Raw genomic sequence first — 25,518 nt, 5'->3', positions numbered from 1 at the left:
ATGGTGAAGCAGAGAGACATAGGGGGCTGCCCAGGGGTCAGTGGAAAAACACGCCTGCAGGGGCGAAACCCTGGAACAAAGAGAACTGTGGTGGTGCAGCCCCAGATGCTAAGGGACTGTGGGACCTGGGTAAAGATCCCTGGGGTGAAGCCCCTCGCCCTGCCTACGGCCCAGATCCCTGTGCAGACCCAGAAGGGGTCGGGCTGGTTGGTAGTTGGATATCGGCTTGGAGGCCCTGTTGGGAGGTGACTGTCTCCCCATGGGACAGGATCCAGGCCCCGCTCCTGTAACGGCCGAGGGTTTGAATTCAAATCCAGGAAACCAATTGGCTAGGACGAAAATGGTCAGTGAAAATGCAAATGACCTGGCTGGCAGGGGGGAGGAGCTGCTGGGCTCAGAATACCTGCCTACCTATAACCAGCCCCCTGGGGCTGAGTGGGAGGGAGAGATGCTCCCCGCCCCCCTGCACACCGGAGAGGGGGCTCACGCTGGCTCTGATGCTGTGACCAGAGCAGAGAGCTCCCTGCCTGCCCCCACTGGGACAGCAAGGGCAGCGCTGAGCACGGGGGGAGCTGAGATCCCAGCTGAGTGGGGGGACACCTGGGCAGGGAAGGTCAGCTGCCAAACAGGTTTGCCTGGTCCAGACGTGCTGCTGGGAAGTAATTACACAGCAGGGAGGGAGCTACCAGGGACAGGGCTCAGGGGGGCTGTAACCCCAGGCCCAGCCAGTGAGAGGGAGCAGGTCCCACTCCCTGCCCCAGCTGTTAAATCCAAGACCAAGCTGCAGAAGGATCTCTCCTTGGAGAAGCTGAAAAAACTTGCTGGCCACAGCGCTGCAAACCCCCTTGGGGAAGGCTGCAGGGACAGAGTCCTGCAGGAGAAGGGATTCCTGTACCGGAAATGGGTTCCCCAAGGGAAAGTAGAACTGGGGGGAATCGGGAGACAGCTGGTGGTGCCCCTGGAATCCACAGGGTTCTTCCCTTTCGAGCTGCTGGATGGGAGGAGAGTGAGGGGACCCCTGAACCTGAAGAGGGAGGATTAGATAAAAAAGGGGGAAGACCTCCGGGGGGATCTCTTCCCTGAGGTGGGAGACAATCTCCCCATCAGGTGTTCCCCGTTCAAAGTCACTGGGAAAGCAGCCCAGAACCTGGAGAGAGAGGTCAGGGACATGCTGGCTTTAGATGGGATCCAGCCATTTTACAGCCCGTGGGCCTCACCCGTGGGGCTGATCCCCAAGCGAGACAGAATGATCTGGTTTTATGGGGGCTATCAGAAGCTTAAAGCCATCACAGTGTCTAATGCCGACCCCATGCCTAGGCCTGGGAAGACTCTAGACAAGCTAAAAGGAATGAAGAACTTGGCCCTGGCAGACACGAATAACGTACATCTTTAGCTAGACCTGGAAGGAACAGGTGTCCCAAGTGAAGAGGGGGCTGGGCTGCCTCAAGGAGGTGGGACTAACGGTAAAAGCTGAAAAGTGCAAGGGGGGACGGCAAAGGTGTTGTGTCTGGGCCACAAAGTGGGAAGCGGCTGCCCAAGCCCAGAGCTGGCAAAGCCCAGAATGGGGGCTCTTAACCAAGGGAGCCCAAATCACAAACCAAAGGGCTGGGAAAAGACCCAATCCCAGCTTAAACCCAGGAGTACTGGGGTGGCAAAGGGTGTGGGCTGCATAAACCTTCCCACATGCGGTCTGCAAGTGCCATCAAGCACACCCAACCTAAGGGAGGGCGTGAAACTGGACTGTCCTGGTGTAACTCACACCAAAAGATGGCAGAAATGATGGGGCATCCATGGGAACCTTGGTGGGTTCGAACTTCCCCAGGTCACTGGCTGGAGTGACCTCGCTCGGTCTCGAAGGGGGGAGAGATGTGACGAACTGGGAAAGTTCTTAATGGTTTCTCTGAGTACTGTGTTGGTGCCTCAGTGTCCCCATGGCAGTTCTTAAGTATCTGGCAGAGCAAAGGGCCAGTGCACCTAAATGCCTGACACTCGGTCTCCTAGCAACTAATGGCCTGGGCCCCTCCTCTGCAAAGGTACCAGCTGAAGGTGTTGGAGACAAAGGAATCAGGTGACCTCCTGGCCCGGGAAAGGGGCTGGCAGAGAGGAGGGGCTGGGAGGGGTTGTTAGTCTGGAGCTGGCTGGGGTCAAGGGTGGAGGGCAGAGCTGGGAGTCTGGCTCACTGCCCCCCAGAATGGACCCAGCCAAGGGGTCCGGTTCGCTGTATCTACAAGCTCTGTTTTAGACCCTGTTCCTGTCATCAAATAAACCTCTGTTTTTCTGGCTGGCTAAGAGTCACGTCTGACAGACGGAAGCAGGGTCATCACATTGATCACATAGCTACTAGTCAGAGCTTAATATAGGAGATGGGGCTGTCTCTGGAGCCTGCAGGTAGCTCCCGGGTTGGAATCCCAACACTCTCCAAATAAAATATATGGAAGAAAGGGGAACTCAATAGTAAAGAATAGAAGTTAGAAGGTCAGAATTGTAGAAAGTTGGCAAGGGAAGCTATCAGAAATCAATGATCAACCAATGAAAATAAGAAGGAAGTTTTTAAAAGGACAAAATTAATCCTAACAATGGTCCAGATAACTAGAGTTTTGAAAGACCTGCTGGAGGAGCGTGGTGGACTGTTAATGTTGATTTTAATTAGGACTTGGAACACGTGGGAAATTCCAGAAGGCTGGAATAAAGCTAATGCTCTGCCAATATTTAAAAAGTATAAAAGAGATGACGCAGCTAATTACAAGTGTGTCAGTCTGAAATCGATACTGGGCAAGAGATTGGAGCAGCCGATACTGGATTTCATTAAGAAAGAAAGGAGAGTAATATAATTAGTACCCATTAAAAAGGTTTAGACACAATAGATCCTATCAAACTAACTAGATATCCTTATTGGATGAGATCAAAAGTTTACTTGCAGCTAATAGTCCTGATGTAATATATGTAGGCACATGAGTTGGTTCAGCACAATATTTTGACTAGAAAGATACAAAATACACATGGCATACATTAAATAGATTAAAAACTGGGATTTTAAATAGGGAACCATGGTCGAGTGGATTTCTTTCTAGCGGTTCATGCAAGGATTGGATCTTGGCTCTGTGCTATTTAACATTCTTATCAATGACCTGGAAGAGAATATAAAATCATCACCGATAAAGTTTGCAGTTGCCACAAAGACTGGGGTGGGGGTAACTAACGAAGTGTCAGGAAGTTCAGGTTTCAGCACTGGGAGTCTGGGAAGTTGTCCCAGCCCTGGCTGGAGGGTTATTTCCTGTTCCACAAAGAGGGGAAGTTTCATTCCCAAAGCCTGTGCCTTGAAATTAGAACCTATCTGACACTACAGCCTATATTCAACATAGTGGCAGGATTATAATATGATTAGGACATGACTCATTTTGTACAAAATGAGTCATATGTGGTGTCACTGGAAAAGTTATGATTTGCTGAATATGATTATCCTACCTGTGTGCACGGATCATGTTTGTAGCTGAAGTTATGGATATTGACTCTGTATCTGTCTTTCAAATGTGCTTACACTGGGTTAACAGCCACAAGGAGCCTTTCAGGTACAACAATGACGAAGCCAGACAGTGTTCATGGCTCATCAACAAAGACAATGGACTGTGGAAGAGCTTAGCCCTCCTGTAAACATTTCAGCCAGCATAGGAGTCATGGCTACTGTGACTCAGCAGGGCATGCTAGGGCATATGACCAGACCACATGACAATCAACTTCATTTTGGTACCTGTATTTTTCCATAAACTGGACTGGGAACTGAGTTTAGAACAAAGGGTTCCTGTCATATGGAAAAGCTACATAAGGTGGGGTGTGACATCATCTCAAGGCCTCATTCCCTGCACAAGAGAACTCCTGGAAACACCTGAGGAACAAAGATTAAACTGGAGGAAGTATTGGTCCCAGTGCAAAGGGATTTCTAGCTTGTGTATGGAAACTTGGTGGACTGCTTGTATCATCAGTCAGGGTGAGAAACTGCTAATTCAAATTCTATCCATCTAGTATGTTAGGCTTGGTTTGAGCTTTTGGTTATTTGCTAAGTAATCTGCTTTGATCTGTTTGCTAACACTTATCGCTGGGAAATTGGCTGTTGTCTTCTCTCTCTCTCCTTGCGTGGCTTAGGTAACGCACTCAGGTAGCTTACTTGGCTGCATGGCGCCACCTGCTGTCGAGCTGAGTGATAACAGGCCCTGGAGAGGCAGGCTGAATCTCTAGCAAAGCAGTGTGAGAAGGGCCAGCCCAGCTTGAGGGTTAGAGAGCACAGCGGTTCCCAGAAGCCCCCCAGACTGCACCCTGGGGTGACAACCCATCACACCCTGGAGTACACAATTCTCAGCAGGTTTGTCCTGGGTTAGGGGTTGTTATAAAATTGGATGGGTGGGGTTCTGTGGCCTGCCTTGTGCAGGAGGTCAGACTATATGATCATATTGGTCCCTTCTGACCTATGAGTCTATGAGTCACATCCTGTCCCCTCTCTTTCTCCACCCAAGATATTTCCTGCCTCCCACCACCTCTAGCAGATCCCATCAGTGGTGAGCTCCAGCCGGTTCACATGAAATGATTGTTAAATTTAGAAGACTTTTTAGAACAGGTTGTTCCAGGACAACTGGTTCTAAAAAAGCTTTTAAATTTAACAAAGGCTCAGGCAGTTGCCCACCCAGCCCCCGGCCCCACCTCACACCCCCCCTCCTCTGAATGCTCCACCCTCCTTCTCCTCCCCTTCCCCTGCTTCCCGCGAATCAAATGTTCGCGGGAAGCCTGAAAGAAGCAGCAGGCCGGTAACCCAGGCCGGGGGGGGGGTGGGGGAACGGCACGCGTGGCTCAGTCTGGTTCCAGCCGAGCGCCCCAGCCGGGTCCCGTCTAAGCACCCCTGGCTCGGGCTGGTCCTGGCCGAGCGGCTCTGACCCGGCCCAGCTCAGGCCCCGCAGCACCGGTCCCGGCCGAGCGGCTCCAGCCCAGCTTGGGGAGTTGGGTCCTGCGGCGCCAGTCGCGGTCCCAGGAGAGCGGTCCCAGTCCTGGCCCCAGGCAGTGTGGTAAGGGGGCAGGGAGCAGGAAGGGGGTGTTTGGTGGGTTGTGGGCACGTGGATAGGGGTCAGGGCGGTCAGAGGGCAGGGAACAAAGGAATTGAATGGGGGCAAGTGTCCCAGGGGGCAGTCAGGAAGGAGCAGGGGTTGGATGAGGTGGTGGGGGGCAGTCAGGGACAGAGAGAAGGGGTGGTTGGATGGGGCAGAGGTTCTGAGGGGGCATCAAGAATGAGAGGAGAGGTTTGATGGGGCGGCAGGGGGCAGTCAGGGGACAGGGAAGGGGGGGATAGGTCAGAGGTACCCGGGGTGTGTGTCAAGGAACACGGGGGGTTGGATGGGGCATGACCCCCGGGGGGGGCATGAGCCACTTGTGAGGTGAGGAGGAAGGAACCTGTTGTTAATATTTTGGCAGCTCATCACTGGCTCCCACCCTCCCATACATTTACTGCTTCTCTCCCTAAAAGCAGAATCCACCACCAGCTCCCTGAGAATCCCTTACCTGAGCCAGCTCCATTGCAACCATTGCCTTCCCCGTGGGAGGATGGGATGATCTGGAGCAAAACGTGGACGTTATTCTGTAGCCTGCCAGGGTGAGAAGGGCAATGTGAGAGTATTCACACAAGGTTTCTGTCCTTTCCACATGTCGATTCCCCCCAGGATTTTCCCTGCTAATGGACATTCTAGGGTCTCTTCAGTGCCTGGCAGAACAGGGTCCAGATTTCAGTTGGGGTCTCTGCAGCGCCTGGCAGAACAAGGCCCAGATCTCGGGGTCTCATCAGCACCTGGCAGAACAGGGCTACGCTCAGTATGATAAGAGCCCTGATCTCAGTCACACACCTGGAGAGAAAAGTGGGAAGATTTTCGAGAATTCAATATCAGTATTTCAGAACTGAGGAAAAAATGAGGCACAAACTAAATATTTGCCAATATAAGGGACAAGCATCAACATGTGGGGAGATTTTATTTCACCATTCAACAGTTCAAGAGAAAAGAGGGGAAATTGGAGGGGATTACACAGGGATATTGAATCAACAACAGGATGGGACGGATTCTTCTTGCCTCACACTCACAGGGCCAGGAGGGAGCCCTGGGTGATGTCTTTTCACAGGGGAAAGGAGCGGGGCTGGAGTCAGAAGGTCGCTGGCTGTGGGGAGGGGCTGGCAGCGGGGTCTGGGAATGTGACTAGCAGGTGATGGGGGGAGGAGTAACTGGACTAGGAAACCTGGGGCTGGGCCGTCTCCATGGGGGACACTTGCTCCTCCCTCCCCTTCCTGGCCCTTCCCACGCCCTGTTGCCAGCAGAGAGGGGCCCCCCCAGCCCAGCCCAGAGGTGTCCCTGTCTCAGGGCCCCCCCAGCCTCTGCCCAGGTCAGAAATCACTCGGGGGAACCATTTCCCACCCACACAAGGACAAATCCCTGCAGGTGAAAATGGGGGAAACACCCCAAACCTGAGATCTGAACTGGCCATTGGCGAAGGGCAGAGAAAATGGGGCACAATGGGGGGAGGGGAACAGGGAACTTCTCAGGGGTTTGGGGGAGGGGGAGTCACCCTGGGTGCTGCTCGTTGCTCTCTAGGGAGAAAGGGGGCAGGGCGGGAGAGGAGGGGGGTCCCCACGGGGGGGGCAGCGGTAAATCCGAGGGGATCTCAGCCCCCCCCTTTCTCTCCCCGCTCCTCGGGGGTCACCTGCTCCCCCCCCCCGCCGCCATGTCCGGGCTGCACAGACATTTCCCGCCCGCCCCTTTCCCAGCCCGGTCTCACCCCACAGCCCTGGGCTCCAACGGCCCCGCGCGAGCCAGGCAGAACCAGATCAGCCCACGCGCGCTGGCAACGCGGCTCCACCTCCCCGCCGACGTCACTTCCGCTCCGGGGAGAGTCAGGAACTACATCTCCCAGCCTGCCCCGGGGCCGCTTCCGCCCTCTCCAGCCCAAGTTAAGGAGGCCCCCGGGGCCAGGCAGACCGTCTCCCCGCCCCTCCTCCTTTTCCCCTGCTGAGAGACCGGCCCCCCCCGCCTTTTCCCGGGGAGCGGTTTAATACAGCGGCAGCGCTGGGAGGGCTTGTGACCTCTAAACAGCCGCCAATCCCCAGCCCTGACCCCCCCAGCGCACCCCAAACTCCCAGCTCCCCCCAGTCCTGACCCCCCAGCGCACCCCAAACTCCCAGCTCCCCCCAGCCCTGACCCCCCAGCGCACCCCAAACTCCCAGCTCCCCCCAGCCCTGACCCCCCAGCGCACCCCAAACTCCCAGCTCCCCCCAGCCCTGACCCCCCCAGCGCACCCCAAACTCCCAGCTCCCCCCAGCCCTGACCCCCCAGCGCACCCCAAACTCCCAGCTCCCCCCAGCCCTGACCCCCCCACTGCACCCCAAACTCCCAGCTCCCCCAGCCCTGACCCCCCAGCGCACCCCAAACTCCCACCTCCCCCCAGCCCTGACCCCCCCAGCGCACCCCAAACTCCCAGCTCCCCCAGCCCTGACCCCCCAGCGCACCCCAAACTCCCAGCTCCCCCCTGCCCAGCTCTGACACCCCAGATCCACCCCCCAGCTCCTCCTCCCCTCGCTCCCGGGCCCAGCCTGGGCTCCGAGCTCCGCAGCCGAGCCGCGCTCCGGCCCCTCCTGCAGCTCCCGGCCCCGCCCGGGACACTCGCCCCCCGCAGCCCCGGGCAGCCCCACTCCGGCGGCGGGGAGCTCGGGAACCCCCCGGGCAGGGGGCGAACCAGGGAGCCGGGCCCGGCCCCTCCCGGCAGGAGCGTGTCCGCCCCACGCGTGTTCCCCCCGCCCCGCGCTGCCCCCGACCTCACCTAGCGGGCTGCGCTCCCGGCCCGGCCATGGCCCCGCTGCCGGCACAAAGGGGCGGCTCCTCCCCGGGCCTGGCCCTGCCCCCCGGCCCCACGCAGGGGGGTTGGACACGCGGGGACCCGCCTCAGCCCGGAGGGGGCAGGAGAGGGGCTGGGGCTCCCCAGGGGAAAAGCAGGGGCGGGGGCTGGTGCTGCTGAACCATCAGACTAAGGAGCCCCCGGCTGAGAGTGCAGCGAGCACGTGTCAGTTCAGCGCTGGAGATGGGACCCAGCACGTGTCAGTCACCTGCCTCTAAAGCCTCTAAATCCCCTGGGCACCGCTCGCCAGGGCACAGCCTGGGAGCTGCCCTGGGAATAGATCCTGCGGGAAATCCCTTCCCCCCTCTGCTAGCTTGTGTTTGTTACAGCCCTGGAAATAACCCGCTGCCTGTGTGCCCCGCAGAGAACAGAGGAGCAAATTCTCTCCCTGTTCACCCTTCCACAGCCATGAAAGGAAGGAATGAACCCCCAGCAGCGCCCTGCCCCACAGAGTCCCCCCCGTAAGGAGAGAGATGTGCAGTGACTAGGGCTCCAGCTCAGCGTCACCAGGTTTATATAACTTTTGGTGATGCCCAGAACGGGTCCAAGTCCTGCCCTTCCTTCCTCACCCCCCCCCCAAAGCTCTGGGAGGGAGTTTGGGTACATGAGGTGCAGGCTCTTGAATGGGTAGGGGGGCCGTGGCAGCCTGTGGGAATGAATTTGGGTGCAGGAGGGGGTGCAAATTCTTGGAGGGAGTTTGAGTGCATGAGGTGCACGCTCTGGGGCTGGGCAGGGGGTTGGGAGGCAGGGGGCGGACCCTGGGAGGGAGTTTGGGTGTGGGTGAGGTGCAGGATCTGGGCTGGATCAGGGGGTTGGGGAGCAGGGGGGGCAGTGGCGGGCGTTGGGTGGGAGTTTGGGTATGGGAAGGATGTGGGCTCTGGGCTGGGCCATGGAGTTGGGGTGCAGGGGGGTGGTGGTGGGCTCTGGGAGGGAGTTTGGATGTGGGTGGGGTGCGGGATCTGGCCTGTGGCAGAGGGTTAGAGTGTGGCACCTATCTTGGGCAGCTCCCAAGAGTGACCCACACCCCCATCTGGCAGCAACTCCTACATGAAAGAGGCCTGGGGGGCGTGGGTTTCCTGGCATCACTGCCCGCTGGCACCACCCCTGCAGCTCCCATTGCCGCAGTTCCAATGGCAGAGTTGGCACTTGGGGTGGGGGCAGCATGCGAGAGAGACACCCCATGGGGGCCACTGGGTTGTGCCAGATCCTTCTGGGAGTGGTGCGCCGTGCAGAGCGAGGGTGGGCAGGAATCCGCTTTAGTCTCGCTGTGCTGCCAGTAGTGGTGGCAGGAGCCCCTGGGCCCTTTCAAATCGCCTGGGGCCAGCTGCTCAGGCTTTCTGACTTTCTGATGGGGAAGCAAAGGGAAGGCACATGTGCCCCCATGAGCAGTTCTGGGGAGTCCTTTGGGGGCTCCTGGAGTAGGCAGCAGAGAGATGCAGCCTCACCACCGAGTCTGTTTCACTGGAGGAGAGAGGGGGCTGCAGGGTGATCTCCCACCTCTGTGCATCCAGCAGCCTGTGCTCTCCCCTGCCATGCTGGAGGCTCCACATTTATTGATTGACAAATAAAATTTGCAGAATTTTTAAATATTGTGCACAGAATTTTTTTGGTGCAGAATCTCCTCAGGAGTGAGACTGACTCAGGGAACCAACTTGGATTGTCACTGCCTGGTTAACCCCTCAGCCACCACACCAATGCACAGAGAGTGCCAAGCCCTACTGCTTTGCGGGGCTGGGGGCTGGGGTCGGGTCATACACATTCAGACTGTGCGCTCCCCCCACTACAAACCGCTGCTGATTTCCCATCTAGGACGTTAGCCGTTACTGACAGGGTTTGTCTGTGTTCTGTATTTTATCTCATTGTTAGGTGTAAGAAGTATAAATTGTTTAATATGTTCAATTAGTTGGTTACTAAGATGTTAATGAAGTAAATCACTGGCTTTAAAATAAGATCCAGTCTGGAGCATATGAACTATTGACCCCTGGACTCCATCTCTGAGAGGGGACGTGTTTACCATCAGGACACCGGCTCAGACCAGTCCAAACCGGTTTTTCCCGCCAAAACCAGCCCTCAGCGTTCCATCTCCTCAGAACTTTTCCCGCCACAAAAGTGATATAAGGACGTGTTCAGCGCCTGCGCGGGGCTGTGCACCTGACCGGGGGGAGGTTTCTCCAGCTGGGACCGGCCCCCTGGGCAGCCCCGGGCTCTGCCTGCACCAGCCCCCTGGGTCAGAGCCCCCCAGGGAGTGAGAGACCCGGGGGGGCGCTGGGGCTGGGCAGGAAAGTGACTCTGCCCCAGGGAACCTGGGAGAAGCCTCAGAGCTGCCTCAGCCCCAGTGGAGCTGCAGCAGGATCTGTCCCCGGCACCCCTGGGATTTGGGGGGCAGAGACTGGGGCCTGGCGGGGGGATTCCCTGTGGTGTGGGGGGAGATGGGCGATATCAGGCAGGGAGGGGAGTAGCTGGAGTTGTAGGGAGGGGAAGGTCAGTGGGACACGGTTGTGGGGGGGTTGAACTGTCTCTATGCAGCCAGGGAATTCCTGGGGGGCGGGAAATGGCGGGCAGCCGAAGGGAGGAGGGGAGTTAATTGGATCCTTCCCCTGTTTGTGCCACTTGCCTCTCACCCCTGATACAAATTCTCTCTAGTTCTGCCCCTTTTCTCTCTCAGTATCTCACATGGGACTATAAAATCTGGGGCCATTTCCCCCCTTTCTCCTCAAATGATCAGCTCTCCCATCTCCCCCGATTTCCCCCGTTCACCCCATGAGTCTCAAACGTCAATTTAAAATCTTCTCTAGTGAGGGGCATTTTCCCACCCATTTTATCTGCAGTGATTTGTCCTTGTTTAGGTGGGAAATTGTTGCCCTGAGTCATTCCCAAAACGTGGCTGCCCCTGGAGCGGGGATGGGATAGCTCAGTGGTTTGAGCACTGGCCGGCTAAACCCAGGGCTGGGAGCTGACTCCTTGAGGGGGCCATTTGGGGATTTAGCTGGGGATTGGTCCTGCTTTGAGCAGTTTCCCAATCCCAATTGTTGCCCCCTAACTACCAACACAGTTGATCCCAACCATCACTTCCCAGTCACCTGTCCATCCCCCACAGCTGCCCCCTTCCTTTATCCAGGGACTTTTCAGTTCCCCCTCCCATGCCCTTTTAATCAGCTCCTCAAAGGGCTCCCTGCTGCCCATGGGGATGGGGGGAACCATTACTTTGTGTTTATGTATTGGACAGTTGTATAAAATCCAGTCCAACAGTCCCCCTTTTCCACTAGTTCAGTAACAGCAATATAAAATCCCCTCAGATCTTGGTGTTTTTCTCTCGTGTTATCAAATATGCAGTTTGTGACACATTTTCTTTGCAAATCTCAAAGATTCATATAAAATAACCTAAACATTTGCCTCACTTCTCTCTAGCTGTCCATTTCTAATTGAATATGCCCTGAGATTTTCCCATGTCTCTCTAATTATAAAATACCAAGAAAATCTCAGATTTACACCTTTTCTCAGATTCTTGAACATGGATATAAAATGTTTGCAAATGTTGCTCATTTCCTCTTTATTCATTTCTCAAATATTGATGTGAAGAACTCAGATTTTACCTCCTATCAACAACTGATATAAAATGCCTCTGATTTTCCACTTTCCTCTCTATAATTTGCAAAATGGATCCAAAATCTCTCACATTTCCACCCTTTCTCTTTCATTTCTGAACATTGCTCTCAAAGCTCAGGTTTTGCCTCTTTCTATGTCATTATCAAATGTCAGTTAAAAATCCTCTCGGATTTGGGGCTGTTCCCCATGTTTCCAAATTCCAGCAACTTCTTCCTTCGAGGGAACCTGTTGCCCTGAGTTCTTCTCCATCCTGGATGTTGTAGGGGATAAAATTGCCCAGAGATCATCTTTCCCGTCTCCTTTGCGAATCATTTGTTCCCTCCTTTATCTCTGTTAAAATGTTTGCTGAAGAAAGAGACCAGCCAGATACTTAATACACATCAAAGCCAGAGGCCTCCCCGTTTGGGGGATTAGTGGTTCCCAGCGCACATTCTGAATGTGTATGACCCAGCCCCCAGCCCCCAGCCCCGCAAAGCAGTAGGGCTTGGCACTCTCTGTGCATTGGTGTGGTGGCTGAGGGGTTAACCAGGCAGTGACAATCCAAGTTGGTTCCCTGAGTCAGTCTCACTCCTGAGGAGATTCTGCACTAAAAAAATTCTGTGCACAATATTTTAAAATTCTGCAAATTTTATTTGTCACTAAATAAATGTGGAGCCTCCAGCATGGCAGGGGAGAGCACAGGCTGCTGGATGCACAGAGGTGGGAGATCACCCTGCAGCCCCCTCTCTCCTCCAGTGAAACAGACTCGGTGGTGAGGCTGCACCTCTCTGCTGCCTACTCCAGGAGCCCCCAAAAGACTCCCCAGAACTGCTCATGGGGGCACATGTGCCTTCCCTTTGCTTCCCATCAGAAAGTCAGAAAGCCTGAGCAGCTGGCCCCGGGCGATTTGAAAGGGCCCAGGGGCTCCTGCCACCACTACTGGCAGCACAGCGAGACTAAAGCGATTCCTGCCCACCCTCGCTCTGCACGGCGCACCACTCCCAGAAGGATCTGGCACATCCCTATGGCTCCTGTGGGGTGTGTCTCTCGCACGCTGCCCCCACCCCAAGTGCCAACTCTGCCATTGGAACTGCGGCAATGGGAGCTGCAGGGGTGGTGCCAGCGGGCAGTGATGCCAGGAAACCCACGCCCCCCAGGCCTCTTCCATGTAGGAGTTGCTGCCAAATGGGGGTGTGGGTCACTCTTGGGAGCTGCCCAAGATAGGTGCCACACCCTAACCCTCTGCCACAGGCCAGATCCCGCACCCCGCCCACATCCAAACTCCCTCCCAGAGCCCATCACCACCCCCTGCACCCCAACTCCCTGGCCCAGCCCAGAGCCCACATCCTTCCCATACCCAAACTCCCTCCCAACGCCCGCCACTGCCCCCCCTGCAACCCAACCCCCTGATCCAGCCCAGATCCTGCACCTCACCCACACCCAAACTCCCTCCCAGGGTCCGCCCCCTGCCTCCCCTGCCTCCCAACCCCCTGCCCAGCCCGAGCATGCACCTCATGCACTCAAACTCCCTCCAAGAATTCGCACCCCCTCCTGCACCCAAGTTCACTCCCACAGGCTGCCACCGCCCCCCCTTCCCTCTGCCCATTCCAGAGCCTGCACCTCATGTACCCAAACTCCCTCCCAGAGCTTTAGGAGGGCGGGGGGGTGAGGAAGGAAGGGCAGGATTTGGACCCGTTCTGGGCATCACCAAAAGTTATATAAACCTGGTGACGCTGAGCTGGAGCCCTAGTCACTGCACATCTCTCTCCTTACGGGGGGGACTCTGTGGGGCAGGGCGCTGCTGGGGGTTCATTCCTTCCTTTCATGGCTGTGGAAGGGTGAACAGGGAGAGAATTTGCTCCTCTGTTCTCTGCGGGGCACACAGGCAGCGGGTTATTTCCAGGGCTGTAACAAACACAAGCTAGCAGAGGGGGGAAGGGATTTCCCGCAGGATCTATTCCCAGGGCAGCTCCCAGGCTGTGCCCTGGCGAGCGGTGCCCAGGGGATTTAGAGGCTTTAGAGGCAGGTGACTGACACGTGCTGGGTCCCATCTCCAGCGCTGAACTGACACGTGCTCGCTGCACTCTCAGCCGGGGGCTCCTTAGTCTGATGGTTCAGCAGCACCAGCCCCCGCCCCTGCTTTTCCCCTGGGGAGCCCCAGCCCCTCCCCTGCCCCCTCCGGGCTGAGGCGGGTCCCCGCGTGTCCAACCCCCCTGCGTGGGGCCCGGGGGGCAGGGCCAGGCCCGGGGAGGAGCCGCCCCGCCCCTTTGTGCCTGTGACGACACTTTGAGCAACTCTCCGGTTTGGCAATAGGGGCAGTTTCTGCCCCGTTACACCGGCAGCGGGGCCGTGGCCGGGTCGGGAGCGCAGCGCCGGGGCCGCTCCAGCCCTGCAGCCCGCGGGGCAGCGCGGTGAGGCCGGGGGCAGGGCCCCAGGGGGCGGGGACACGCGTGGGGCGGACACGCTCCTTCGGGAGGGGCCGGGCCCGGCTCGCCCCCTGCCCGGGGGGGGGGGGGTCTCCGAGCTCCCCGCGGCCGGAGGGGGCTGTGGGGGGTGAGTGTCCGTCCCGGGCGGGGCCGGGAGCTGCAGGAGGGGCCGGAGCGCGGCTCGGCTGCAGAGCTCGGAGCCCAGGCTGGGTCCGGGAGCGAGGGGAGGGGGAGCCTGGGGCTGGAACTGGGGTGTCAGAGCCGGGCGGGGGGAGCAGCTGCGGTTGCGGGCTGGGGGGCGTCAGGGCTGGGGATTGGCGGCTGTTTAGAGGTCACAAGCCCTCCCAGCGCTGCCGCTGTATTAAACCGCTCCCCGGGAAAAGGCGGGGGGGGGCGGTCTCAGCGGGGGAAAAGGAGGAGGGGCGGGGAGACGGTCTGCCTGGCCCCGGGGACCTACTTAACTTGGGCTGGAGAGGGCGGAAGCGGCCCCGGGGCAGGCTGGGAGATGTAGTTCCTGACTCTCCCTGAACAGGCAGTGACGTCGGCGGGGAGCGAAGGACCGTTGGGTTCCCAGCGCGCGCGGGCCGCTCCGGCTCTGCCTGGCTCGCGCGGGGCCGTTGGAGCCTCTCCCGGGGCCGGAGAAGGGTTTGTGCCGTTGGAGCTCTGGGCATGCGCAGATCGGGGAGGAGGAGAGTCCCGCATTAACCCCCCGTGGGGCCGGGCGGGGGGGAAATGTCTGTGCAGCCCGGACATGGCCGGGGGGGGGGGAAGAGCAGGTGACCCCCGAGGAGGGGGTCTGAGATCCCCTCGGATTTACCGGTGCCCCCCCCGTGGGGACCCCCCTCCTCTCCCGCCCTGCCCCCTTTCTCCCTAGAGAGCAACGAGCAGCACCCAGGGTGACCCCCCCTCCCCCAACCCCTGAGAAGTTCCCTGTTCCCCTCCCCCCATTGTGCCCCATTTTCTCTGCCCTTCGCCAATGGCCAGTTCAGATCTCAGGTTTGGGGTGTTTCCCCCATTTTCACCTGCAGGGATTTGTCCTTGTGTGGGTGGGAAATGGTTCCCCCGAGTGATTTCTGACCTGGGCAGAGGCTGGGGGGGCCCTGAGACAGGGACACCTCTGGGCTGGGCTGGGGGGGGCCCTCTCTGCTGGCAACAGGGCGTGGGAAGGGCCAGGAAGGGGAGGGAGGAGCAAGTGTCCCCCATGGAGACGGCCCAGCCCCAGGTTTCCTAGTCCAGCTACCACCCCTCCCCCACCTGCCCAATCCATCAACCCCCTCACCTCCTGCCTGCTAGTCACATTTCCAGACGCCACAGCCAGTGACTTTCACAGTCACAGCCAGCGACCTTCTGACTCCAGCCCCGCTCCTTTCCCCTGTGAAAAGACATCCCCCAGGGCTCCCTCCTGGCCCTGTGAGTGTGAGGCAAGAAGAATCCGTCCCATTCTGTTGTTGATTCAATATCCCTGTATAATCCCCTCCAGTTTCCCCTCTTTTCTCTTGAATGGTGACATAAAATCTCCCCACATGTTGATGCTTGTCCCTTATATTGGCAGATATTCAGCTTGTGCCCCATTTTCTCCTCAGTTCTGAAATACTGATATCAAAATTCTCAAAAATCTTCCCACTTTTCTCTCCAGGTGTGTGACTGAGATCAGTGCTCCTATCGTACGGAGCGTGGCCCTGTTCTGCCAGGCACTGCGGGGACCCCAACTGAGATCTGGGCCTTGTTCTGCCAATCACTGAAGAGACCCCAGGTGAGATCAGACCCCACTGTTGTGCCAGGTAAAACTGAGACCTGCACTAAAATCACGGTCCCCCTTGTGCCAGGCAACGCACAACTGCGACCCAAACTGCTGCCTCCATTGTTCTGAGTACTTCAGAGACCTCGACTGAGATGTGTGTCCCCGTTGGGCCTGGCATTGCACTGACCGTAACAAAGATCACACTCCAGCACTGTACCGTGCACTGCACAGACCCTGACAGAGATCCTGCCCCCACATTTTGCCAGTTGCTGCAGGGGCCTTAAACAAAATCAGGGATCCTGTAATGCTGGGAGCTGCAGAGTCCCCAACTGAGATCAGGCTTCCTGTTGTGCATGGCTCTGCACAGACACTGACCAAGATCAGGGTCCCCATTGTGATAGGTGTGGAAAAGACACCAAGGGTATCTCTACACTGCCATTAAACCCCCCCAGCTGGCCCATGCCAGCTGACTCAGGCTCACAGGGCTCAGGCAAAGGGGCTGTTTAATTGCAGTGTAGATGTCTGGGCTCAGGCTGGAGCCAGGCTGTAGGACCCTGCGAAGTGGGAAGGTGCCAGACCTTGGGCTGCAGCCCCAGCCGGAACATCGACACCACAATTAAACAGCCCCACAGCCTGAGCCGTGTGAGCCCAAGTCAGCGGGCACAGGCCAGCCGCCGGTGTCTGACTGCAGTGTCGACATGCCCACAGGGACAGAGAGGCCTTGCCACAAAAAGCTCAAAGGCTAAATAGGCCAATGGTGGGAGGCGACTCTCCATTTTACAGATGGGGAAGCTGAAGTAATTTGCTCAAGTTTGCATGGAGAATTTGTGGCAAAACTGGGAACTGAACCCAGATTGTTTCAGTTCTTGCCTCTCCCCTTATGCACAAGCCCAGCATGTGTGTGTACAGCGATGTTTTGGCCTGTGTTGCATTGGCTTCCAAGGGAGACTGTGGAATTCCCTTCACTGGAGGTTTTTAAGATCAGGTTAGAGATACACCAGTCTGGGAATGTCTAGGGATACTTGGTTCTGCCTCAGCACAGGAGGCTGGAGTAGACGACCTCTCAAGATCCCTTCCAGGTCTAGATTGAAATAATTATCTTTTGTGCTGTGGCCTGTTCTACGCTGAGCTGTTTTGCATGTTGCATTTTGGAACTGTGATTGCACCATGTTGTGTTGCATAGTTTTATGGTGCGTTGTTTTGCCTCAGCTTGTTTGGTGTCTATGTTGTGTTGGTTTGAGTTGAGCTATTTTGCATTGTGTACTTTTGTCCTAAGATGTGTTAGTTTGCATTGTGTTGCTTTCTTCTCCTTAGTATTGTGTCATTTTATGCTGTGCAATGTAGTTTTTTGTTTTGTTGTTGTTTTTTGAATGGCTTGACATCATGTTGTTGTGCGGTTTTTCTTTGTATGTTGTTTTATACGTATATATCGCATAGCATCCTTGAAATGTAGGGCTAGATAGGACCTCAAGATGTCATCAAGTCCAGCTCTTTCTGCCGAGGCAGGGCCAAGTACATGTTGATTATCTGTGACAGAGGTTTGTCCTACCTGTTCTTAAAAACTTGCAGGAAAAGAAACTCCACAGCCCCCCTTCTAAGACTATTCCAGATCTGAACTAGCTCAACTTTGGTGACACGCACACAGATTTTAGTGGTGAGCAGCTGTGGAGAGAGAGGAGACCCCAGTGAGTGGGCAGCTGGGTAAAGAGACTAAAGCTGGGAGGAGAAACATTGATGTGTGCAAGGTCTGTGACAGAGCTAAAACTAGATCCCAGTTCTAGTGCCACCGTCCTGCTGTTCTGGGCACTGAAGGTCTCTGCCATACTGGTGTTTTAGGCACTGGTGCAAACCCTTAGTACAGACAGACTTTACACTAGTGCACTCTGGAACTGGTGCATCATTTGAAGGTTTGAAGTGGTGGGATGGGACGGGCAGTGACCTCACAGAGGCCTGGGACTGGCTGACCACTGCAGCTGGTAAGGGAGGGGCAGCAGTGAATGCCGGAGGTATGAGCCAGGAGCACAGCCCCACAGGACTGGACACTGACTTCTCCTGACTCATGACACACACACCCAGCTGTGTGCAGGGACCGCAGCTGAGCTGCCCTGCCAAGACAGCCTGTGCATTCGTGGACAAACCATCTCTTCCTGCAGCCTAATACAATGGGGTGTGGGGACCTTTCCAAGCTGCGGGTGATGTGGCTGTGGCCTTAACGGGGTTTGTTCCTGGCTCTGTCCCTGACCTGCTTGGTGACCTTGGGGAAGTCACAGCCCCTCTCTGTTTTCCTCCTACTCATTGTCTCTTTGGATTGTGATCTCTTTGGGGCATGGACTGTCCCTCTCTGTCTGTGCAGTGCCCAGCAGAATGAGGGTGCTGATCTCAGTCAGGTTCTCTGCCTTGTGCTGCACGGTGGGGCTCTGATCTCCATCAGTGTCTGTGCAACAGAAAGCACAGTTTATTGACTCAGAGACATTAAGGGCAGAAGGTAGAGGTGTATTTCAGATGAGGTCTCATCAGTGCCTTTTTTAACAGTACTAATCCTTTCATGTGTCTGCTGAAAATACCTCACCTGATGTATCCTAGGACTGCGTTAACCTATTTCATGGCTGCATCACATTGGCAGCTCATAATTATCCTTTGATCAACCAGTCACATCTGTCACTTCCAATCGATAAATCCCCAGCTTATTGCAAAATTATACACTTGGGGACTAACAACTAGAATTTGTGCACTATTCATTTTCATCCCATTTCTATTACTCCAGCTTTCAAGGACATGCAGATTTTCTTGTATGATTTTCCTGTCTTCCTCCATATTGGCAATCCCTCTCGGCTTTGTGGCCCAGTCCCACTTCTTGTACCAAGATCACTAATAAAAGTGTTGAGTAAGATTGGTCCCAAGGCTGATCTGAGGAACTCCACTAGTAACTCCCTCCAGCCTGACAACTCACCATTCAATATGATCCCCTTGTAGACTCCCCTTGAACCAATTCTTTATTGACCTTTCGGTTCTCATATTAATCCCCATCTTCTCCAATTTAACAAATAGTTTCACATGTGGAACTGTATCAAAAACCTCACTCACGTCCAGATCAGGTTTCTGTGGCACAGTCTACCTTTTGTAACACCATGTTTTATTTATTTATAGTGCTGAAGACTGGGAGGAAGTGTTAGCAATAGGCTGAGAATGGCCATGTGGAGGTAGGGGAGGGGATGGCAGACAGTGGGGAGGTGGGGGAGATGCTGCATTGGAGGTATATCTGGGAATGTGTTTTGTAGGAGTCGATGTCTCTGCTCCCTGTGGCTGTGGTGCATTCCGTACCAAAGCAGCACATCAGCAGAGCAGATGCACACACTGTAGCTCTGTCTGTAACATGCAGCGTTCACTGCCGATGGGCTCAGCAATTTTTCAGAGACCCAGCTTAATATGCCTGGCTGGGGTGGGTTCAGTTGGATGGGGGTCTGGGGCTCTGATAGTTTGCGATGTTCCTTTTTGCATGGTCAGTTCTTTCCATTTATTATTTTACCTCCACCTATGCCCGAGGCCGCTCTTTTCTTAACTTGTTCGGTTATTTCACTTCCAGTTTTTAAATGGGCTCTAAGAATTACAAAGCTGAATGAAAGATAAACAAACAGAAGCATTTGAATGTTGGCCCATAGCTGCTAGAACTATACCTAGTGACGGTCGGCTTTAATTTCCTGGTTACCTCTAGAATTTTCTGGTGGGGCGGATAAAGTAGTGTCAAAGAGCCAAATCTGCCTTTTTAGGGCAAAAGGGCTCATCAGGTCTTAGCTCTCTAAGGAACATGTCACCAACCAGGGCTTGCAGTCTTTCAGGAGAGGTGCACTGGGTTGTATTTAGGAATCTCAAAATGAGAGATGAAGACGGCTGGTTCACAATATCCAATGAAATCTTGCAAACAATTATACAAATGGACCCTACTGCTGTTAAAACAACATGGTATTAATACTGATTCAAACCTGACATTAAAATTACGAGGTAAACACATGAGAAATGAACTGACACCTACTTACCATTTCTTATTGCCTAAAATTTTGACACTCGCTCACACCATCTTTTTTTAAAAGCGATGCACAGCACACAGTCATGTTAATGAATGAAAACACACCCATTATTGACTGCTTTGTGTTGCATGAGCATCTGATTAAGCACCTAATTACAACTGTACCACTGTAAGTGGAAATGCATCAATCCAGCTTAGCTCCAAGTTGTTTAGATGGGAATGAAAAATTTCTAAATTAAATACATGGCAGAATGGTTAATGGGGAAAATACACTGAAATGCCTCTACCCAGTCCTGTTGACTTCTTCTAAACCCCCCATGAGTTCTGGCCTCTTGGTCAACTTGGCTCCCAGTCTCACATCAGCTGTGCCCTCTCCCAGTCTAACCCATTTTTACTGGAATTGTTCACCTTCCTCATCCAGGCAGGGGGTTGGCGCTGCAGCCCCTAAGGTACCTGCGTTAATCACAGTCTCTCGAACCAGGGCTATTTAGATTTCAGGGAATGATTTATCCGAGTTACTGACTCTGGGAGGTGGGAGAGAGGAGAGACTGAGAGGGCATTTGCTCTTAGGGCCATGTTTAACCCTGGTAGGCTCCTGTTACCTCGTCCTCCACCCTCCCCCATGTGTGTCTGCTCATGTGTCAGTGTGTCACCTTCTGATCATAATGCCACTGGCTTCAGCAGAGCTCCCAGACAGGAACTACATCACAAGAGGGTTACGGTACTGAGAGTAAAATACATCACAGGGAGAGAGTAATTATCCTGAAATGAAACATTCCAGTCTAGGAAGTGAAAGAATTCAAGTACTTCATTACTTAAAAGTATGCTTGAAATGATTAGATTTTTATGAATAAATTGCAGTAAATGTTGATTTCACTGTACACAGACAAATGAAGAAAAATTTGTATAGGTAATATACAGAAATGCTTCTGGAGAGAGTGGAGTTTGATTTAAGGATATTTACACTGTATATTTTGGGTGTGACATTGACAATTTCTCTTTGAACGGTTATATGATTTGGCTTTTGGAATCTCAGCAGTTACTCTTATTAAATAATTGTTGTCTGATGACCCCCCTAACTTCCCACAGCTCTGAACATTGAAATTGCAAACACTGAAAAAAGGGCTTAAAAATAAATATCGCTATCTACTGAAATTAAAAGAAAGAAAGAGACAAAATGAATTTTGACAAACCCACTTAACAGCAATTGCAATATGTTAGGGGATGGAAATTCACAACTAGGGCACCAACCTTAATTTTGCCCTGTAGTGACACCAGGCAATTGCCATAGGGCTACAATTTAGGCATTTTAGTGTATATATTCCCAGATTACAAATCAGTATAATCTAAAGACACATGAGATCTTTTCCTCAAGATATCGCCGTAACTGGGTTGTTTCTCTTGTTGGTAATTCCCAGAAATGAACAGATTATTAACGTTTTGTCAGTTATGAAGTGGCCATTTCAGATTTCTGGGTAGTGTCTGTTGTTTGGCACTAGGGGCCAGGTCCTTGAAGAGATGGAACCTTGATTTCATTTTAACTTCTCCATGCTCAGCAGCTTCTGGAATTTGGTTCAAAGTATTTACATGTTTCCCTGCCCTGTTGTTAAAAGTGCTGCTTTAGAAAGTGGGGAAGGGCAGGAACTGCCTGCAGGATCAATAGCTGAGTCCCTTAGGCCTTGGCTACACTCACACTTTACAGCGCTGCAACTGGGGTGTGAAAAAACACCCCCCTGAGCGCTGCAAGATACAGCGCTGTAAAGCATCAGTGTAATCAGGGCAGCAGCGCTGGGAGTGCGGCTCCCAGCGCTGCACGCTACACCCGTAAGGGATGTGGTGTACATGCAGCGCTGGGAGAGCTCTCTCCCAGCGCTGCCGCTCTGACTACACTCACACTTCAAAGCGCTGCCGCGGCAGCACTCCCGCAGCGGTGCCTGGGCAGCGCTTTGAAATTCCAAATGTAGCCATACCCTTAGATAGTTATAGCTCATCGGAAGGAAGATGGGGATTAGTGGGTGTCTGGGGATTTGATAATAAACACACAAGTCATTGTTCTTAGTGAATTTTCATCTTCTAATTCCCATAACCCACTAATTATCCCTGGCTGCCCCTGCTCGTCTAGGGAGGGAGAACTAGTCAACTCCTGTGGCCAGTGTGGAACCTAAGGCACAAGGATCTTTCCGGGGCTGACTCAAAGTCACCCAGATTGAAATTCACTTCACTGGATAAATCCCTAGTTGCTGAGCTCCGCGGAGGGGTGGGGAGGTGAATTCCATCCCCCATTCTTGAGCATGGACCCCCCTCCAATTCTCACCCTGATCTCAGACACTACCCCAGCCTTCCTCCTGCAGTGATGGACCCACTTGATGCTGCCAGAGCCATCTGCCATGGGATCTAGAGGGGGCAGAGGCTGAGCTCCAGAACTGCTCCCCCTGCCCACAGCCCCCAAGCTGTGCTGGAGTTGTCCTGACTTTCCAATCTGCAGATGGGTCCAGCTGTACCCAGCCCGTGCACCCGTCACACACAAACTGTCACAACAAACATGCCAGGATTGGGAAAGACCATCTGGGGCTGGCTGCAGTCTCCCTTTGCTGCTGTGAGGGGAATGGGGTGGTCCCTCATATAGGATACAAAGATACCCAGGGGCAGAAGGGAAATGTAGTTTCTTCCAGGGGTTTGAAATGTTTGGTTTAGAGTCCTGAGCTCTGTCTTCCTGTTTGTCTCCTTCTGCCACTTTCAGATCTCTTGGAGAGAGAAGCTGGGTGAGGTAATTTTTTTAGAACCAATTAAAAATAGCTTTATGGTATCCTGGGACCAACATGGGTACAACAACTTTCCCCTTTGTACCCCTTCCCCATCTCATCTCCCCCTCAGCGGAGACTCTCCCGTGTGATAGGAAAATAAGGGTTCAGTCCTGTCACTGGATTGGGTCTTGCCAGCACTAACGGGAGTGAAAGCCTGTGTGCATTAATGACAGCAGCAGCTCTGGGACTCGACCCATAGGGAGAAGAGATGGGAGTGAGCAGGTTATGTTTATGCCAGGTGTGAGTTACTCATGTGGGAATTCTGCACCACTGCGTATGCACAGAATTCACGTCCAGCGCAGAATTTCTTTTTTTTTTTGGCGTGAAGAAGATACGCTCTGCCTGAGAAGTGCTACAGTTCTGCCTTTCACCCTCCAGAGGCCCTTGTGGCACCAGAACAAGCAGCATTCAGCTGGGTTCATCTTGGTGGTGATTTGTTGCCCCGAGCTCTACCCCAAATGGGAAGAGAGTTAGTGGGTGGAACTTGGGAGAGTCCTGAGACACGGCTGCCTCTGGAGGTGGGGACAGGGTGGTCATTCTCTACTCGCAAGAGGATGTGAAAAGGGCACAGGAGGAGCAAGTGTCCCCTATGGAGACTGCCCAGCCCCCGGTTATCCAGTCCCAGACGCTTCTTCCCCGACCATACCTCAAACCTCTTCACCCCTCCAACCATCAATTTCCAGTCTTCCCTCGCTGCTAGCCCTTCCTGACTGGCAGAGACCCTCTAAGCCAGTAGTGTGTCAGGGCTCAACCTTCTGGCTGAGTCCTCTGACCACTTTCTTCCTCTCTCGGGGTGCCATGCCACAGGGGCCACACAAATCTACATTCCTTAGGCTTTGGCTTCAGCCCCAGGTAGGGGCTCAGGGCCCTGGACTTCAGCCCCATGCGCTGGGACTTAAGTTTTCTGCCCTGGGCCTCAGTGAGTCTAATACTGGCCTTGCTTGGCGCCCGCCCTGAAACCTGCTAGTGGCCCCTAGCGGGTCCAGGACCCCTAGTTGAGAACCACTGCCTTAGCCTACAAATCTCAGCAATGTTCAGGTTACTGCCAGTCGTAGAATCATAGAATATCAGGGCTGGAAGGAACCTCAGGAGGTCATCTAGTCCAACCCCCTGGTCAAAGCAGGACCAGTCCTCAACTAAATCATCCCAGCCAGGGCTTTGTCACACCTGACCTTGTCCCAAAGGACCAGTCACTTACTGAGGTCAGTTGAATCTTAGATCTCACAGCAAAGACAATACTTGTTGCCAGTCCTGTTATAACCTGTATTAAGACTTATTTAAAAGGAAACGAGAGTTGTTTACGAAGTTAAAGCAGGTAATCCTATAGATGGAGACAAGTTACAGTCTTAAATTTCAAAAGGTAATAGAAGCCTTGTATCTTCCTTAGGACTAACCCAGGCTAATCAGCTTGGAATCTCTTGCTTATGCCTAGAATCTTTGCCCCCCAGAGTCCAAGCAGCATACAGATAATCAGTTCCTTCTGTATGGGGTTTTTTATCCCCTTCCTGCCATGTGCTCTGAGCTGCAAACTGAGCTAATGGGAAGTCAAGAGCACAACACCAGTCTTTTGCCGTCTTTAACATCCCATAATAGTCTCTCTGGTGTTGATGAACCTTTCCTGCCAGACAGGATGTAATGCATTCTGTTGCCAGTCAGCACTTCACCTAGGTAAAGTCTCTCTCCTGTCTGGTGATTTACAGAGCCACAGAGGCTCACAGTGCAACTAGTCAGATATTAACCCAGTCAGCAACTCACAGGCATTCCGTGAAGTGTAAACGCATTCTTATAATCCTAATCCCTAATACTAACACGGGTGAGTCAGACTGATTCCAGCTATGTGTTTCTCCCTGTTCAATGAAGACATGGGGGCTTTTGCAAGAGCTAACTCCTCATCTGCCAGTGTCACAGGCAGGATGGGCAGGGATGGTGTCTCTACCCTCTGTTTGCCAGAAGTGGGGAATGAGTGACGAGGTGGATCATTTGATGATTATCTGTTCTATTCATTCCCTCTGAAGCCCCTGGCATTGGCCACTGAGCTAGATGGACCATTGGTCTGATGCAGTGGGCACCTCTGACATTCTTATGTTCACAGTCTCTGTCAGGAGTGTCTACTCATTTGGAGTCACTGGCTGGCCACAGAAGGAAACCAGATGTTCTGAGGCAAGAAGGCCCAGTCTCAGAGCCCCAGGGGTCACGCTTCCCAAAAGCTAAAACTAGGCCCAGCCCATGAAAGGGGCACTTGCAGGAGAGACTGTATAAAGGCTGGAGCATCAAACAGCTTTGTAAACCTAAGAGAGCTGCCTTGGGAACAGTGACAGGGAGAATTCCCCAGAGTGACTCCTTTGATTCTGCTCTTCTCTGGCCTTTGGTTCATAGAATTATAGAACTGGAAGGGACCTCGAGAGGTCATCTAGGCCAGTCCCCTGCACTCAAGGCAGGACTCAATATTATCTAGACAATCCCTGACAGGTGTTTGTCCAGCCTGCTCTTAAATATCCCCAGTGATGGAGATTCCAGAACCTCCCTAGACAATTTATTCCAGTGCTCAGCCACTCTGACAGTTAGGAAGTTTTTTTCCTAATCTCTGTCCTAAACCACCCTTGCTGTAATTTAAGTCCATTGCTTCTTGTCCTATCCTCACCCATTCAGAAGAACAATTTTTCTCTGGCATCCTTGTAACAACCTTTTATGTACTTGAAAACTGTGATCATATCCCCTCTGCGTGTTCTGCAGACTCAACAATTTTCAATCTTCCCTCATTGGCCATGTTTTCTAGACCTTTATTCATTTCTGTTACTCTTCTCTGGACTTTCTCCATTTTGTCCACATCTTTCCTGAAATGTGGCCTCCAGAACTGGACACACTACTCCAGTTGAGACCTAATCAGTGCGGAGTACAGCGGCAGAATTACTTCTCATGTCTTGTTTACAATATTCCTGCTAATACACCCCCAAATGATACTTACTGTTGCAAAAAAAGTGTAACTCCGTTGACTCATATTCTGCTTCTGATCCACTATTATCC

At 53.7% G+C, this 25,518-nt stretch overlaps 2 protein-coding genes across 6 annotated transcripts in view; one reads left to right on the top strand and one right to left on the bottom strand.

Annotated features, from left to right (window-relative positions):
- LOC115644173 (zinc finger protein 679-like) overlaps nt 1-25,518 on the bottom strand; it is a 43,073-nt gene that overhangs the window by 6,585 nt on the left and 10,970 nt on the right. Inside the window, exon 2 of the mRNA XM_030548288.1 lies at nt 5,542-5,624. Within this exon, the coding sequence (XP_030404148.1) occupies nt 5,542-5,565 (24 nt within the window). The 5' untranslated portion in view covers nt 5,566-5,624. The remainder of the gene's footprint in view (nt 1-5,541; nt 5,625-25,518) is intronic.
- The window catches only part of LOC115644175 (zinc finger protein 883-like), a 115,218-nt gene continuing 103,518 nt past the window's right edge, over nt 13,819-25,518 (top strand). For all 5 annotated transcript variants that reach the window (XM_030548299.1, XM_030548298.1, XM_030548296.1 and 2 more), the window contains exon 1: nt 13,819-13,863. The gene's annotated coding sequence lies outside the window, so the exon portion shown is untranslated. The remainder of the gene's footprint in view (nt 13,864-25,518) is intronic.

The sequence above is a fragment of the Gopherus evgoodei genome, unplaced genomic scaffold (genome assembly GCF_007399415.2).
Source record: "Gopherus evgoodei ecotype Sinaloan lineage unplaced genomic scaffold, rGopEvg1_v1.p scaffold_94_arrow_ctg1, whole genome shotgun sequence".
In the NCBI taxonomy this organism is placed as follows: Eukaryota; Metazoa; Chordata; order Testudines; family Testudinidae; genus Gopherus; species Gopherus evgoodei.
This window is presented reverse-complemented; position numbering and strand designations above follow the sequence as displayed.